At 44.8% G+C, this 15,964-nt stretch overlaps 1 protein-coding gene and 1 non-coding gene across 2 annotated transcripts; one reads left to right on the top strand and one right to left on the bottom strand.

Moving 5' to 3' along the window:
- Nucleotides 1-201: 201 nt before the first annotated feature.
- OR6Q1 (olfactory receptor family 6 subfamily Q member 1) lies at nucleotides 202-4,269 on the bottom strand. The gene has a single exon (XM_002755300.7). It carries the CDS (start codon nucleotides 3,068-3,070, stop codon nucleotides 2,117-2,119), a length of 954 nt encoding a protein of 317 aa, XP_002755346.4. The 5' UTR covers nucleotides 3,071-4,269; the 3' UTR covers nucleotides 202-2,116.
- Nucleotides 4,270-8,374: 4,105 nt separating this feature from the next.
- LOC118145920 (U6 spliceosomal RNA) lies at nucleotides 8,375-8,478 on the top strand. The gene has a single exon (XR_004731404.1). It is a non-coding gene; the product is annotated as a U6 spliceosomal RNA (small nuclear RNA).
- Nucleotides 8,479-15,964: the final 7,486 nt, after the last annotated feature.

Genomic DNA, 15,964 nt, shown 5'->3' with positions numbered 1-15,964 from the left:
TTGCCTGAACCCAGGAGGCAGAGGTTGCGGTGAGCCAAGATAGCACCATTGCACTCCAGCCTGGGCAATAAGAGCGAAAATTCGTCTCAAAAAAAAAAAAAAAAAAGGTGAACAGAGCCACTCACCAACCTGAAACCCTCCCTTTGGACTCTTGCCAGAAAAAAAAATCTTCTTCATTCTTTAAGTTACACTATAGTTAAGTCTCTCCTGTAATAGAGCTTAGCATTTTACTTTATCTAATATATAGTCCTTAACTCCTGACTATTCAGACCATAGTCCTCACCACTGTTTTTTTTACTTTTTTTATTTCAATTTTTATTTCAGATTCAGGGGGTACATGTGCATATCTGTTACAAGGATATATTGTGGGATGTTGAGGTTTGGACTTCTGCAGTTTTTCAGCCATTTCCCCCTCCCTTTCTCCCTCCTTTTGGGGTCCCCAGTATCTCTTATTCCCATCTCTATGTTTGTGTGTACCCAAGATTTAGCTCCTACTTACAAGTGAGAAAATGAAATGTTTGATTTCTAGTTTCTGCATTAATTTCCTTAAGATAATGGCCTTCCTCTACATCTATGTTGCTGCATATAATACAATTTCACTCTTTTTCGTGACTGCATAATATTCCATGGTGTATATGGACTGCATTTTCTTTATTCAATCTACCATTGACAGACACCTTGGTTAATTCCATCTCTTTGTTACTGTGAATAGTGTCATGATGACATACAAGTGCATGTGTCATTTTTTTATAGAACAATTTATTTTACTTTGGGTGTATACCTAGTAATGGGATTGCTAGCTTGAATTGTAGTTATATTTTTAGTTCTTTAAGAAATCTTCAAACTGCTTTCCATGTGGCTTTACTAATTTACACTCCCACCAACAGTGCATAAGCATTCCCTTTTCTCTGCAACCTTGCCAACATCTGTTATTATTTGACTTTTTGATAATAGCCATTCTAACTGGTGTGAGATGGTATCTCATTATGGTTTTCATTTGCACTTCTCTTATGATTAGTGATGATGAGAAATTTTCTTATGTTTGTTTACAACTTGGATATCTTCTTTTGAGAAGTGTCTGTTCATGTCCTTTGCCCACTTTTTAATGGGGTTGCTTTTTTCTTGTTAATTCCCTTATAGATTCTGGATATTAAACCTTTCCCAGATGCATAGTTTGTGAACATTTTCTTCCATTTGGTAGATTACCTGTTTATTGTGTCAATAGTTTATTTTACTGCGCAGAAGCTCTTTAATTAAGTCCCACTTGTCAATTTTTGTTTTCATTGCAATTACTTTTGAGAACTTGGTAATAAAATCTTTCCCAATACCAGTGTCCAGAAGGGTATTTCCTGGGCCTTCTTCCAGGACTTTTTCATAGTTTGAGGTCTTACATTTAAGTCTTTAAACCATCTTAAGTTAATTTTTGTATATGGTGATAAGTAGAGGTCCAGTTTCAATCTTCCACATATGGCTAGCCAGTTTTCCCAGCATCATTTATTGAATAGGGAATCCTTTTTCCAGTGCTTATTTTTTGTCAACTTTTTCAAATATCAGTTGGTAGCAATGTGAAGCTTTATTTCTGGGTCTCTCTTCTGTTCCATTGGTCTATGTGTCTGTTTTTAATACTAGTACCATGCTGTTTTGTTTACTGTAGCCTTATAGTATAGTTTTAAGTCAAATAATGTAATGCCTCCAGGTTTGTTCTTTTTGCTTAGGATTGCTTTGGCAATTTGGGATCCTTTTTTGCTTTCATATGAATTTTAGAATAGCTTTTCCTAATTCTGTGAAAAATGACACTGATAGTTTGATAGGAATAGCATTGAATCTGTGGATTGCTTTGGGCGGTATGATCATTTTAATGATATCAATTCTTTCAATCTGTGAACATGGAATGTTTTTTCATTTGTTTGTGTCATCTCTGATTGCTTTTAGCAGTGTATTGTAGTTCCCCTTATAAATATGTTTCACCTCCTTAGTTAGTTGTATTCCTAAGTATTGCACTTTTTGTGGCTGTTATAAATGGAACTGCATTCTTGATTTGGTCTCAGCTTAAATGTTATTGACCAACCTCTTCTTAAATATCCAAGGCAAGGAAACTGGGTTCCCAACTGCCTCCTCACTGTCCCTTCCAAGACTTGAGAGAAAAGACTCTACACAGAGTTCCCTTCACCTCCTTGTTCCTAAGGCTGTAGATGAGAGGATTGATCATGGGTGTGACAATGGAGTAGAAGACAGATACCACCTTGTTGAAGTTGATGGAAGAAGTCACCTTGGTCCGGACATACATAAAAAAAAGAGTGCCATAGAAGAGGCTCACCACCGTCAGGTGAGCTGCACAGGTAGAGAAGGCCTTCTGGCGCTCGGCAGCTGAGCAGATGTGTAGCAGTGTCCAGAAAATGTTGCCATAGGACACAACAATGACCACAGAGGAGTCCAATAGCACAGCCAGAGACACCAGAAAATCCACAGTCTCATTCCAAGTGACATCTGAGCACGACAAGGCTAGCAAGGGTGCAGCATCACAGAAAAAGTGGTCAATGACATTTGGACCACAAAATGTCAGCTGAGACATGAGGTAGCTTGGCAAGATGGGTGTGAGGAAGCCTACCAGCCAACAAGCAGCTGCCAGACGGATGCAGGTGCCCCAGGACACCAAGGCCCCATAGTGGAGAGGCATACAAATGGCCACATAACGGTCATAGGCCATGGCAGCCAGTAGGAAACACTCAGTTGCCCCAAGGAAGGTGAAGATAAAGAGCTGGGACAGGCAGCCAGCATAAGAGATATGCTTTCCACCATCCACCCAAATAAAACCAGCCAGCATCTTGGGCACTGTAACAGAGGTGTACCAGATTTCAAGGCAGGACAAATGTGTCAGGAAGAAATACATGGGTCTCCGTAGTTGGTGGTCCAAGGCCACCACTAAAATGATGACCAAATTCTCCACCAAGGTGAACAGGTATATGGTGAGGAAGAATGTGAACAAGAGGAGGTGCACTTCATGGTTGCCAGCAAAGCCCATCATGACAAACTCAGTTACCTGGGTCCAGTTTTTGGTATGTGGCTGCATATGTGGCAGTAAGAGCTCAGCAAACTCATAGCCTCTTAGATGATGAAAGCTCAAAGAGAACCTGTGAGGTTGGAGGATGTGGTACTCAAATGCCTTTCACTTCAGAAAAGAAACCTGACATCAAGACACTGTTCTAACCTTCAAAGAATTTACAATCCATGAGGGACATGAGAAAACAAACAATATCAGTACAAAACAAAATGCACTGGCTAGGAATAAGACAGGATACAATGGGCAGAAATAGAAGGGAAGCTCAACCAGTCTTGAGAAATCTTCCTGGGAGGAAAACTGTCTAAAGCTGAACCTGAAAAGGAAGTATAAGTTAGTGAGACAAAAGGTAGAGACAGAGAGAAGATATAGCAAGTAAAATATTCCAAGCACCAGAGAGGAGATTGTACATTAGGGAAACTTCAAGTAGAGACAGTTTACCATAGAGTTCAAGTGCTTGATTTCCAAGCAAGCATACCTGGCTTCAAATAAAACAGAACCTAACAGAGCTGTTGTGAAAATGTAAATTGTAAAACACTTAGCATCATGTTTGAGTCAGTAAATGTCCAAGGGGAAATCTACATGTTGACTTCTCCTGGAATAAAATAGAGAGAGAAAATGACTGTTTCTGAGCCTGAGGAGTAGGTGAGACACCACGAGGGCTAGCAACCAAATTAAGGGAAAGGAAGAAGCTGAGCTTCAGTCTGAAGGTTACCGGGAGTCTTTAAGAATTATAAGCACATGGACAGAGGGAGGGGAACATCACACATCGGGGCCTGTTGGGGGTGGAGGGACTAGGGGAGGAACAGCAGTGGGTGGGGGGATTGGGGAGGGATAACATTAGGAGAAAAACCTAATGTAGATGATGGGGAAATGGATGCAGCAAACCACCATGGCATGTATATACTTATGTAATAATCCTGCACGATCTGCATGTGTACCCCAGAACTTAAAATATAATTTTGAAAAATTATGGCAAAAACAAGAATTATAAGCAGATGAGCAATGCTATTCTTTTTGCCCCTTTGAAGGGGCAGGTTTGGAGGGGAACACGATAAGAAGTAAAGGCCAGGAATGATGGCTCACACGTGTAATCCCTCACACATGTAATCCCAGCATTCTGGGAGTCCGAGGCCGGTGGACCACCTGAGGTCAGGAGTCCAAGGTCAGCTGGCCAACGTGGTGAAACCCAGTCTCCACTAAAAATACAAAATTTAGCCAGGCATGGTGGTGGGCACCTGTAATCCCAGCTACTTGAGAAGCTGGGCAGGAGAATCACTTAAACCCAGGAGGCGGAGGTTACAGTGAGCCGATATTGTGCCACTGCACTCAAGCCTGGGCAACACAGAGAGACTTCATGTCAAAAACAAAAAAGATAGGAGGCAGGAAGGCTGGGTTGGAAGGTTGTTGCAAGTATAGCATGGAGTGATGGTGACTTGACCTGAGGAAATGTCAGTAGGAGAGTGAAGATGGCTGTAAAGAGATAGAATCAACATAACTGGGTTTGAATCCATACTGGGTTTGAATTTGAGTTCCATCATCAACTTGAAATATGTGACCACAAGTAAATCACTAAATAATCCCATTTAAAAAACAAAACAGATAATACAAAAGAGTTCCAAAGAGATGACCTCCTATCTCATTTTAGAATTAAATGAGAAAATATAATATCTCCATTGTTGTGCCAGTTTTATAATACAGCCCCAAATTCTTGAACAAAAGTGGGGTCTATGGCCGCTCCCATTGCATCTGGGTTCTGTGACTGCTTAACAACAGGATGAAAGGGAAGTCATGCTGCACCAGTTTCCAGGCCTGGGATTGGAAACCAGCAGTTTCCTCTTCCTGCTTCTTGAAACCCAGTCACAATAGCGTGAGGAAGCCTATGCAGCCTGTGGAAAGGCCTAGGTGGAGAGGAACTAAGTCCCTCAGCCCTCAGCCCTGGCCAAGCTTCCACTGACAGCCAGCGCCAGCGTGCCAGCAGGTGAATAAGCTGTCTGAGAAATAGATCATTCAGCCCCCAGTTGAGCTAGCCAAGCTGACACCAGCCCTCTCTGCTGAGCCCTCCTCAAACTAAAAATCTGTAAGCTAAATAACTGAGTGTTGTTACTTTAAACCGCTAAGTGTTAGGCTGCTTGGTTACGCAGTAACATAAAGCAATTGCATCCTAGTTGTGTAACTTGGGCAAATTATTTACTATTTCTGACCCTTTGGAGAAAAAGAAATTGTGTTTTGCTGCAGTCACAAATTCCTATACTGGAATTTGGATCCAAGTCTGCCAAGGTCTAAAGCCCTTGCCCTTTCCCCTATAAATAATTAAGCAAGTTCTTTCTGGCTTCGGCATTCCTGGCACTGAAAGCATGTAGAGATACCGAATCAGAAATAAACAAGTTCAACGACTTCAGATTTCTGCGTGCGTCCTCACCATGCCTAACATCCCCACAGTGGGCAGTCTGTAAACAGTGGCTTCCTTTCACATAATTGCATTGCAGCCCCAGACACTTCAGGCTTCTGTTGGCCAAGGAAATTTCAGGACGCAATTCCCACCCATTTATCTCATTTGCAACCTCGCTTACAATGTGGTGGCCTCCAGACAATGATCACCTTCTTGGTAGAGATACTGCACGCAGATGCTGCAGAAGTTTGACTCGACTTAATGTGTTGATAGACAGTTTCACTGTCAAATTCTCTGAAAAATTCATTATTTGAATTTTCTCTGGAGAGAATGAGATTTAGAGCCAAATAGCTCTGGGATGGAGCCCTGGGTCTGCAATTTACTAGCCTGGTTGTGTCATCCATAAATTCTTACTATTCTTTCTAAATCTTCCTGTCCTTTTAGCTGTGAATCAAGTATGATAGTGCTGTCTTCACTAGGAAATCTTTTTCCTTACCTCATTCCTCCCAACTTGTATGCAGGTCAAGCAAACAAATGCACAGGGTACCTGCTCTGACCTAGGAACCATGGTGAAGCGTACAGTTGCCCCTAGCATCTACCCTAGGGCCTGGTACAGAGCAAGTACCCCAGCATCCATCCTGAGGCTTGGTGCACAGCAAGTGCCCCCAGCATCCACCCCAGGGCCTGGTACAGAGCAGGTACCCCAGCATCCATCCTGAGGCTTGGTGCAGAGCAGGTGCCCCCAGCATCCACCCTGGGGCCTGGTGCAGAGCAGATGCCCCCAGCATCCACCCTGAGGCCTGGTGCAGAGCAGGTGCCTCCAGAATCCACCCTGGGGCCTGGTGCAGAGCAGATGCCCCCAGCATCCACCCTGAGGCCTGGTGCAGAGCAGGTGCCTCCAGCATCCACCCTGGGGCCTGGTGCAGAGCAGGTGCCCCCAGCATCCACCCTGGGGCCTGGTACAGAGAAGGTACCCCAGCATCCATCCTGAGGCCTGGTGCAGAGCAGATGCTCCCAGCATCCACCCTGAGGCCTGGTGCAGAGCAGGTGCCCCCAGCATCTACCCTGGGGCCTGGTACAGAGCAGGTACCCCAGCATCCACCCTGAGGCCTGGTGCAGAGAAGATGTCCCCAGCATCCACCCTGAGGCCTGGTGTAGAGCAGGTTTCTCCAGCATCACCACAGGGCCTGGTACAGAGCAGATTTCCCCACCATCTGCCCCAGGACCTGGTACAAAGCAAGTGCCCCGAGCATCTATCCCAGGGCCTGGTACAGAGCAGGTGGCCCCACATCCACCATGGGGCCTGATACAGATATCTCATATCCATCCCAGGTTCTAGTATAGAGCAGGTGCTCCCAACATCCACCCTGGGGCCTGGTACAGAGCAGGTGCCCCCAGCATCCACCCTGGGGCCTGGTACAGAGCAGGTGCCCCCAGCATCCACCCTGGGGCCTGGTACAGAGCAGGTGCCCCCAGCATCCACCCTGGGGCCTGGTACAGAGCAGGTGCCCCAGCATCCACCCTGGGGCCTGGTACAGATGCCCCCCTCAACATCCACCACGGGGCCTGATACAGATATCTCATATCCATCCCGGGGTCTAGTATAGAGCAGGTGCCTCCAGCATCCACCCTGGGGACTGGTACAGAGCAGGTGCCCCCAGCATCCACCTTGGGGCCTGGTAGAGATATCTCATATCCATCCAAGGGTCTAGTATAGAGCAGGTGCCCCCAGCATCCACCCTGGGGCCTGGTACCGATGCCCCCCTCAACATCTACCATTGGGCCTGGTACAGAGCACATATTAACTTTTTAATACTTTCAGCTCTCTGATCCCTGGCTTAGAGAGAGGGTGCCAGAACCTGTGGGCTTTGTTTCAGGCCCAGATTAGCTACATTGAAAGGATATTCTCTTGTTTCCCAAAAGCTGAAAGAAAGGTAAAGAAGTAGGATATAAGAGAGAAGGAGAGAGGGAGAGCCAAGGATTACCTTTTTATCCCCTTGCATCTAGGCAATGATGCACTTCACCTGTGGGCTGAGAAATTTAAGAAGCAGGAGTGTCTTCCCCATGATCTCTTTCCCCATCATAAAGCCAAGAGCCGGCAGGATCCTAGATCTCTGAGGAAAACGACTCTTCTTCCTGGAGCAGAGATTACCCAACATTTTCTGTAAGGGATCAGATTTAAATAGTTCAAGCCTATGAGCCACAGGCAGTCTCTGCCACATATTCTTCCTTGTGTTTTTTTGTTTGTTGGTTTGGTTTTGTTTTCGCAACTCTTTAAAATGTAAAGCCTTTACTTAGCTCATGGGTCATACACAAACAGGCTACAAGCTGGATTTGGACCACAGGCTGTCATTTACCAATCTCTGCCCTGGACTCACATAGGACTGTTATATGAGTGAAAAAGAACACCACCTTACTGTGGTAAGCAGTAGTTACCCTACTTTATGGACACATATACCACCTCTGCCACCACCAAGCAGCCAAACTGCCCCCAAATTCTCTGTTGTCCCTTGTTCTGCAGAGAGATGGGGGTGGGGAAGAACTGATACCCAGGGTTTGGTTGGACACACATAGGCTATTGCACCTGCACAGAAGCCCAGGGAGTTATTGCCCCTGCTACCCTAATACTAATTAACAAACTGCAAAGGAACCTTTTCTTGAATTCCAAATCCAAAACCCAAAATCTAAACTAAATGATTCTAGAAAAATGCTTGAATCTCCATCGGCTCTTCCTCTACTGCCTGGCACCCAATTGCATTCTTTGAGAGACTCAAGAAAGGAACCCAAGTCATTAAATAGATTGGATTGATATACGGAGAAAAACATTCAAAGAGTTTAAATGAATAAAATAAATTTTAAATGTCTCCTTACTTCTTTTGCTAGTGTATATTAATTCACATTCATTCATTAAAAAGATTAAGAGAGTGCTCGCTTCAGCAGCACATATACTAAAATTGGAATGAGACAAAGATTAGCATGGGCCCTGTGCAAGAATGACACGCAAATTTGTAAAGCATTCCATATATTTTTTTGAAACAGAGTCTCGCTCTGTTTCCCAGGCTGTAGTGCAGTAGCCCAATCTCAGCTTACTGCAACCTCTGCCTTCTGGGTTCAAGCAATTCTCCTGTCTCAGCCTCCCAAGTAAGTGGGATTACAGGCATCTGCCACCATATCCGGCTAATTTTTGTATTTTCAGTAGAGACAGGGTTTCACTATATTGGCCAGGCTGGTCTTGAACTCCTGACCTCAAATGATTCACTCATCTTGACCTCCCACAGTGCTGGGATTACAGGCATGAGCCACCACGCCCAGCCAGGTTCCATATTTTTAACAAGACTGTACATGTACCCCCTGGATATAAAATTTGAAAAAAAAAAAAAGATTCAAAGAGAGACTCCCACAACTAGCTAACTCCCGGAAATTTTTGAACCTATTAATTTGTTAACTCAGTGAAGTGGTTTACCCACAGTTCTATGCCTGCCAGTTCCTCACTCAAGCATTCATCAAGCAGACCCTGAGTGCTAGGCATGATACTGGGCATCAGGCCTTTAACCCAAAAGGAGTTGCAAGTCCTGTCTTTTAAGAATCGTGTCTTTTCAGAAAGAGAAGTACCCAAGGGGTAGGACAGAGATGCGATGGGTCTGGTAGAATAAAGTAGGGGCAGTGAAGTTGGCATAGAAGGAGGAAGACCAGACAGATAAGATCAAGAAACAATTTTCCAATTAAATCACACTGAGGGTGGGGGATGACAGATAGAAGGCAATCCTTAACTGACAAAACCAAGCGCAGTAGAGGGACGGGGAGGCACCTCAGTAAGCCAGGGGAGAGAGAGGTGAAGTAGCTAATATGCCCAGAGGAATTGTGAGGAGAGGTTGTGAGGTCCACGGACATGCAGGAGAGTGCAGGAGTTAAGGCTGCATTCAGGCGTTAGGCCACCTGATGCCTTCAAATCTCAGCTCGACCACCTTCTAACTGAAATAAAATGAAAGCAATCTAGATGGGAGGCAATGGCTAACCCTACAGAATGAACTTCTGATGGAATCATTTAAGTCATCAGAGACGAGTCTAATGAGAAACACTTTCTAAATAAGAGTTTCAGAGCATCCAAATTCTACTCATCTTCCCTCCCCCTCACACACTGGTTCGGGTCATGTGTTGGCAGGAAGATGAGGATCTCCCCCCTAAAAAAAAGGAGAATGGGTCATTTATGGAACCCCTCCCATGGGCTAGATTCTGATGGGCTGATACTATCTCACTTAATCCCCACAATACCATACAATGATTCTATGAACTATTCTTGATATAAAGGTGATAATGTCTTGGTTTTCATGCAATTGAAATAACTAAAGACTCAGAGAGACAGTGAGTAACTTGCACAAGATCAAAGAACTACATGGCACAGAGAAGAGCCAAACCCCAGAGCATCTGACACAAATGCCTGTGCTTTCCCTCCACACCATGCCATTTTCCCCTGCCATTTCATTTTACCCAATGACGACGTGCCTGCAGCCCTGGCTCCCTGCCCTGACTCTGAGGTTAATGTCCCTGCAGCTCGGAGCCCCGCCGAGGCTAGAGGAATCCCCCACAGGCTCCAGTGCACTGCAGGAGCACAGTCACACTCCCAGGGCTATTAACAGCATCCGCTTCCTCTCCAAGGTTCAAGGAACTTTATCCACCAAGTGTCATGTAGGGAAAAAGCGGTCAACCAGAGAGGAGAGGGTCATATGGGGCAATGGCTAAATAAGGAGAAAGGCCACCCAGGAATTTGGCCCAATTTGGTGTCCTCAAAAGATGGTGCTCCCTGGCTAAGATTTTCCCTAACAAATATGGAAAAACAGTTTGAGGCCCATGCATGAAAATTAAAACTTGGTTCCTGCAGCTATTTGCTTGTGTAGCTACGTGACAAGCCTGGTAGGAGGAGCTGGATTTTTCTCCCTTATCAGTTCTCTCCTCCTGGCTTCTGGGGAACTGATCCCAAAAAGTGAAACGAACTGGAAAATAAACTTACTAAGATCCAGGAAGTGATTTCAAAAGAACAGCCAGCAAACCGAGGTGAGCAGGCAGCAGTGGGTGGGTGCCACGAGACAGACTGAGGGGCTACGAGGTGCCCAGGAATGAAGCCCAGACACCTGCTCTCTGATTCCCCTTGGGTCTAGCTCATTGCATGCCTGCTTCCCTGCTCCCACTGCAACGTGACAGCAACAGCACATCTCACTTTCCAGCATGCAGACAGCACCCTGTGGGTACAGCACCATTTCTGAAATCAGTGGAGCTGCATTTGACCCTACCTCCATCAGGCAGTAGTTGTGAGTTTGGGAAAGGTGTCTGATCTTGCTGAGGCTCAGTGTCTTCATCTTCAAATGGAGAGGATAACATGTACATTGCTGGGCTGGACTAAAGATGGAAGGAGGCAGCATTCAGTGAAATTCAGGGCCTTTGCTCCTTTTACTCCCTCTACCATTTCTGTGTGGCTTCCTTCTGCATTTTCTTCAATTCCCTGCACAAGGCCACCTTAACAAAGAGGCCCTTTCTGAGCACTTATCTGAAAATGCAACTCCTTTCACTCTCCGACCCTCTTCTCTGTTTGATTTTTTGGGTCACAGCCTCATTGCCATCTGGTAGATATTTGTTTGTCTATAACATCTCTCTCTCTCTGTCTCTCTCTCTCTCTGTCTCTCTCTCTCTCTCTCTCTCTCTCACACACACACACACACACACACACACACACACACGAGCACGCAAAAGGAAACTTTTTGAAGATAGTGCCTTTGTTTGTTCATCATTGTGTTGCCAATCACGCAAAGATTCCCTGGCATGTAGTCTACATGCAATAAATACATATTGATGTAATAAAAGGACGGTTGCAGCTCCTGGCATCCAGCTGACCTAGTGTAGTTTCCTTTCCATTTCTAGCTACCTGTTTTCAAGGAAATTGAAATGAAAGGAAGCTCACCAATACTTACAGAAAAGTCGGTCAACGTGGGTGTTGTCCATGCAATGACTGCCAATGAACTACAAGATTGACAATGCCTACAGGAATGATGTCGTGTACATCCGGAGCAGCCTGCTCTCATAGCCTTGGGTGGGAGGCAAATTGAATTGATTTCTACATATAATTTTTTCTCTTAGTTACCGAATTTAATTTTAAATTTCCTGGAAAGCTGTACTCTTATCAGCTGTTTTCAAACTCTGTTCCACCAAGCCCTAGATTTGCTCAGTTGACAGGTAGCTGGGAAGAGGAAGGGACCTAGTATGTGAGGCTCTCAAAAGCCCTGCTTCAACCAGCTAGTAAGTGACACAATCCAGATGAGAGTCCAGCCCAGTCTGACCCCAGAGCCCACCATCATCCCATCATACCACCTCCCTAGGGAGGTTGGCATTCCTAAAATGAAATCTGATCAATTAACTGGGTACTTCCCTCACTATTCCAGGGGCTTCAATACTGAGGAGGTACATCTGTTCCTCAAAGGTACTGACATATATAGTCTCCCTATGATTGAAACAAATGGGAAATTGAGGCACAAGAAAATAAATGGGAGGCTTCTCCAGTCATATACATGACAGAGAACCCAGACCCAAACCAAGCCAGAGAGTCCACTAGAGCAGACAGGAACCAAGGTGAGAATCAAGATTTCTGAGCTTCCAGCTCCTAATCTCTAGGCAGGAATAACACCTCTTCGTGCCATCTCTCAGAACATCCTGTGAATTGATGAGATAGCGGATGTGCAGGTTCTTTGAAATTTTAAAGGTACATTCTGGGAAGACCTTCTTATTCTTTTGCTTATATTGCTTATAGACTAGGTGAGATCACAAAATTTCAATAAAGGGACAGCATGGGAATGGCCCTCTGGCGGGACATGAGGCTTCCCTGGAATAACAAAAGCAGATTGATTTTGTTTAGACTGTAGGTTTATTTGAGGTAGCTTGAGGAGGCTGAGGAGGCAGATGGAGACGAAGGAGAACTAAGACCCCACAAAGTCCCTTAGCACCCCTACTCTACATAAGCTGAAGCAAATCACCTGAATTATGTGTGTCTCCATTTTCCCACTTGAAAACTGAGTTGATACTTAAAACCACATGACCCCATAAAGAGCTTTTGGGCTGGGCGCAGTGGCTCACACCTGTAATCCCAGCACTTTGGGAGGCCGAGGCAGGCAGATCACTTGAGGTCAGGAGCCTGAGACCAGCCTGGCCAACATGGTGAAACCCTGTCTCTACTAAAAACACAGAAACTATCCAGTGGTGTTACACACATGGTAACACCAGCTACTCGGGAGGCTGAGGCAGGAGTACTGCTTGAACCCAGGAGGCAGAGATTGCAGTGAGCCAATATTGTGCGACTGCACCCCAGCCAGGGTGACAGAATGAGACTTTGACTCAAAAAAATAAAGTAAATAAATAAAACTATAAAATTTTTCAAAAAGAGATTTTGAACAAAACTAAAATGAGATCACAAACTGGGAAACTTCGAAAAAAAGATTGGGCTATGCCGAAGTCAGGAACCATACTTCTAGATTTGGTATCTATTTGATTGACAGCATCCCTTCCATATACCACCCCTTGCACGCTCTTTGCATATGGGCCTCTAGAGGAGCCACTTACCTGTCCCCCACTGCTTCTCTAGTTTCCTAGTGTCTTCTCTGGGTGAAGCACCAAGGCCAAGCATACCCAGAACCTTGGAACTGGTGGCCAGGACAGGTTATTGAAACCCACTGCAGAACAGAGACCCCAAATTCAAAGATCACAGCTTCTCTGAACCAAAGATAGAGGGCAGAGATCTGCCACTGTCTGAACAGGAAAGGGAAGAAACAGGAGTTGTCGCTGGCTATAAGATGCCTTGTACTCCACACTTATGCCTATAACTCCCCCAGGGGTGACCCATGGGACCAGCTCTCAGACCACAAAGGAAAAATAATAATAAATTATGAAAAACTTTGCCCCAGGGGGTGTGCAGAAGTGACATGGGAGTCCCAAATCTGTTGACTAGGAGGACTGATGCCTCACAGTGGAGGATGAGGGGCCAACCAGGGAAGATTCTGTGACAGCTAGATTCTTTGCCAAGGTCTCTGGCTCCAAACTACTCTAGAATACAGTAATACAAAGTCTCTAGGGTTCAGCTTTGTCATGACTGCAGTGAGGCCTTCCTCACTAGAGTGGGTTAGATATCACCACCCACCTACCTCCCTCCTGTCCCAACTCCTGGAAAATAATCTGCAATGATAACGCCAGACATTACTGAGTAGCCACTCTAGGCCAGGCTCTGTGAAATACAGATATGAAGCACCCAGCCTCAACCCTTAGGGAGCTTACAATTCTGTAGAGGCTGTGACTTCAGGTCACTTTTACCCTGAATGTTAACTATGCCAAACTGCCTTCCTTTCAGAGAGTTACTCTGGGGAATTCGACGATTGTTTACAGGCTGGGCAATTGTTTTCTCCAAAAGGGAAATATGGTGTTATTTCAATATAAAGCAAAAAGAACGTCAGGGATGGTGAGTATTCACTGTGTTTGATTACAGAAGGCAGCCAGACCAAAGCTGCAAAGCCCAAAGGCAATGTGGATGACTGTTCTTTACACATCCTCAACTCATAGGATCATTTTCTTTGATTTTGTATGACTTGGTCCAGTCTTAATGTTTTAGGTGCAAATATCATGTCTTTCCAACTAAACAAGAAAGATCTTTTATGACAGGGCCATATCTTATATTTTCAGCATTCCCAAAAAGCCTACAGCAGTACTGCTTAGTGTAAAACACCATAGGTATGATGAAAGAAAAACTGGCTGGGGGCAGTGGCTCAAGCCTGTAATCCCAGCACTTTGGGAGGCCAAGATTGGCAGATCACAAGTCAGGTGTTTGAGACCAGCCTGGCCAATGTGGTGAAACCCCATTTCTACTAAAAATACAAAGTTAGCCAGCTGTGGTGGCACACACCTGTAGTCCCAGCTACCCAGGAGGCTGAGCCAGGAGAATCACTTGTACCAGGGAGGCAGAAGTTGCAGTGAGCCAAGATTGTGACACTGCACTCCAGCCTGAGAGACTCTGTCTCAAAAAAAAAAAAAAAAAAAAAGATAAAGGAGTTTAATTGGGCAATGAACCATTTGCAAATTGGGAAGCCCCCAGAATCACAGCAGGTTCACGGAGACTCCAGGGGCGCCTTGTGGTCAGAACAAATTTATAGACAAAAAGGTAACGTGACCATACAGAAATCGGAAGTGAGGTACAGAAACAGTGAGATTGGTTACAGTTCGGCGTTTGCCTCATTTGAATGCAGTTTGAACATTCAGTAGTCTGTGAGTGTTTGAAGTATGGCTGCTGGGATTAGCCAATGCTCAGCTATTGTTACAGGTGCACACTATTAAGTTAGGTTTTCAATTTTATATATTATGATGATGAGGTCTACAAAATTGTATATAATTCTCATTCCACTGTAACCTATTACGCTGGATTGCAGCTCATCCACAAGGACTCAGCTATAGAAGTACTGAGTCCTTCTCAGGCCGTGTTTAGATTGCTTTGACACTTGGATTTGAATACTACATGAGCCTCTTCACAGACTTGCTACCTTTCTAAAATTAGGAAAATAAAGCTACATGACAGGATGTGGTTAGAGATAAATAAGAAAACAAAGTTGAGGGCTTTGTCCACCTGAGAGTAGACACGAGATCATTATACCATGACACTTCAGGCTGCTCTAGGCAGGAAGGATGTTGAACCGTGCCAGATTTGCATTCCCACTCAAAGGAAAAACCTCTTTGCAGCTCTAACCCAATCTGTCAATGACTCTTACTCTGCAAATCAAAAAAAAAAACACCCTCTTCTGCACTCATATATGAGGCTGATCAAAAGCAACTAGGAAGACCACCATGTCTGCAGGCCAAGGACATTCAGAGGGAAACAGCCCCCTGGAGGGCCAAGAAAACAGGGGCAAACGCCAAACCTCTGCTCTCCAACCCAGGCCCCACTGGGTCTTGTCTTTCTTCTCTCCTTTCACCTTCTGGAACACTATGTGTCTCTGCCTTTACAATGTAAACCACTCCAGGCTTGATAGCTCCTTGAGTTTGGCCACTCTATCTGTTGTCCCAGTTTCACATCACAAAAGTTCAGAAACTGAGCAATGAAAGGCAGAATTCTCTTCTGTGTGTGAAGGTAATAAAAGAGGCTTCGAATGATCATATTTCTATTATTTTCCTCTTGCCCGAGGACTCAAATATCCCAACCTAGAAACCAGGACACATCGGAGGAGGGGCCACAGAACCAACACTGACAAAGGGAAAACAGACTAAAGCAAAAAGCCAAGAGCCTTTACCACCCCGCTAAGAAGAGATTTGAAATCATTCGTTGTACTTCTAATTTTAATATATTATCATGATGAGGTCTACAAAATCATCCAATTCTCATTCCACAGTAGAGGTTCATTCTCAATCTGATGTTTTTCAGCTTTAACAGCATTAGGAAACAGAGACTGGCATGGTATTTTTTGCAGGCATTTCTTTTCATTGTATTTTTATCATGA

The sequence above is a fragment of the Callithrix jacchus genome, chromosome 10, assembly GCF_049354715.1.
Source record: "Callithrix jacchus isolate 240 chromosome 10, calJac240_pri, whole genome shotgun sequence".
NCBI classification, from domain to species: Eukaryota; Metazoa; Chordata; class Mammalia; order Primates; family Cebidae; genus Callithrix; species Callithrix jacchus.
Note: the sequence above shows the minus strand (reverse complement) of the source record. Positions and strands in the feature narration are given on the sequence as shown.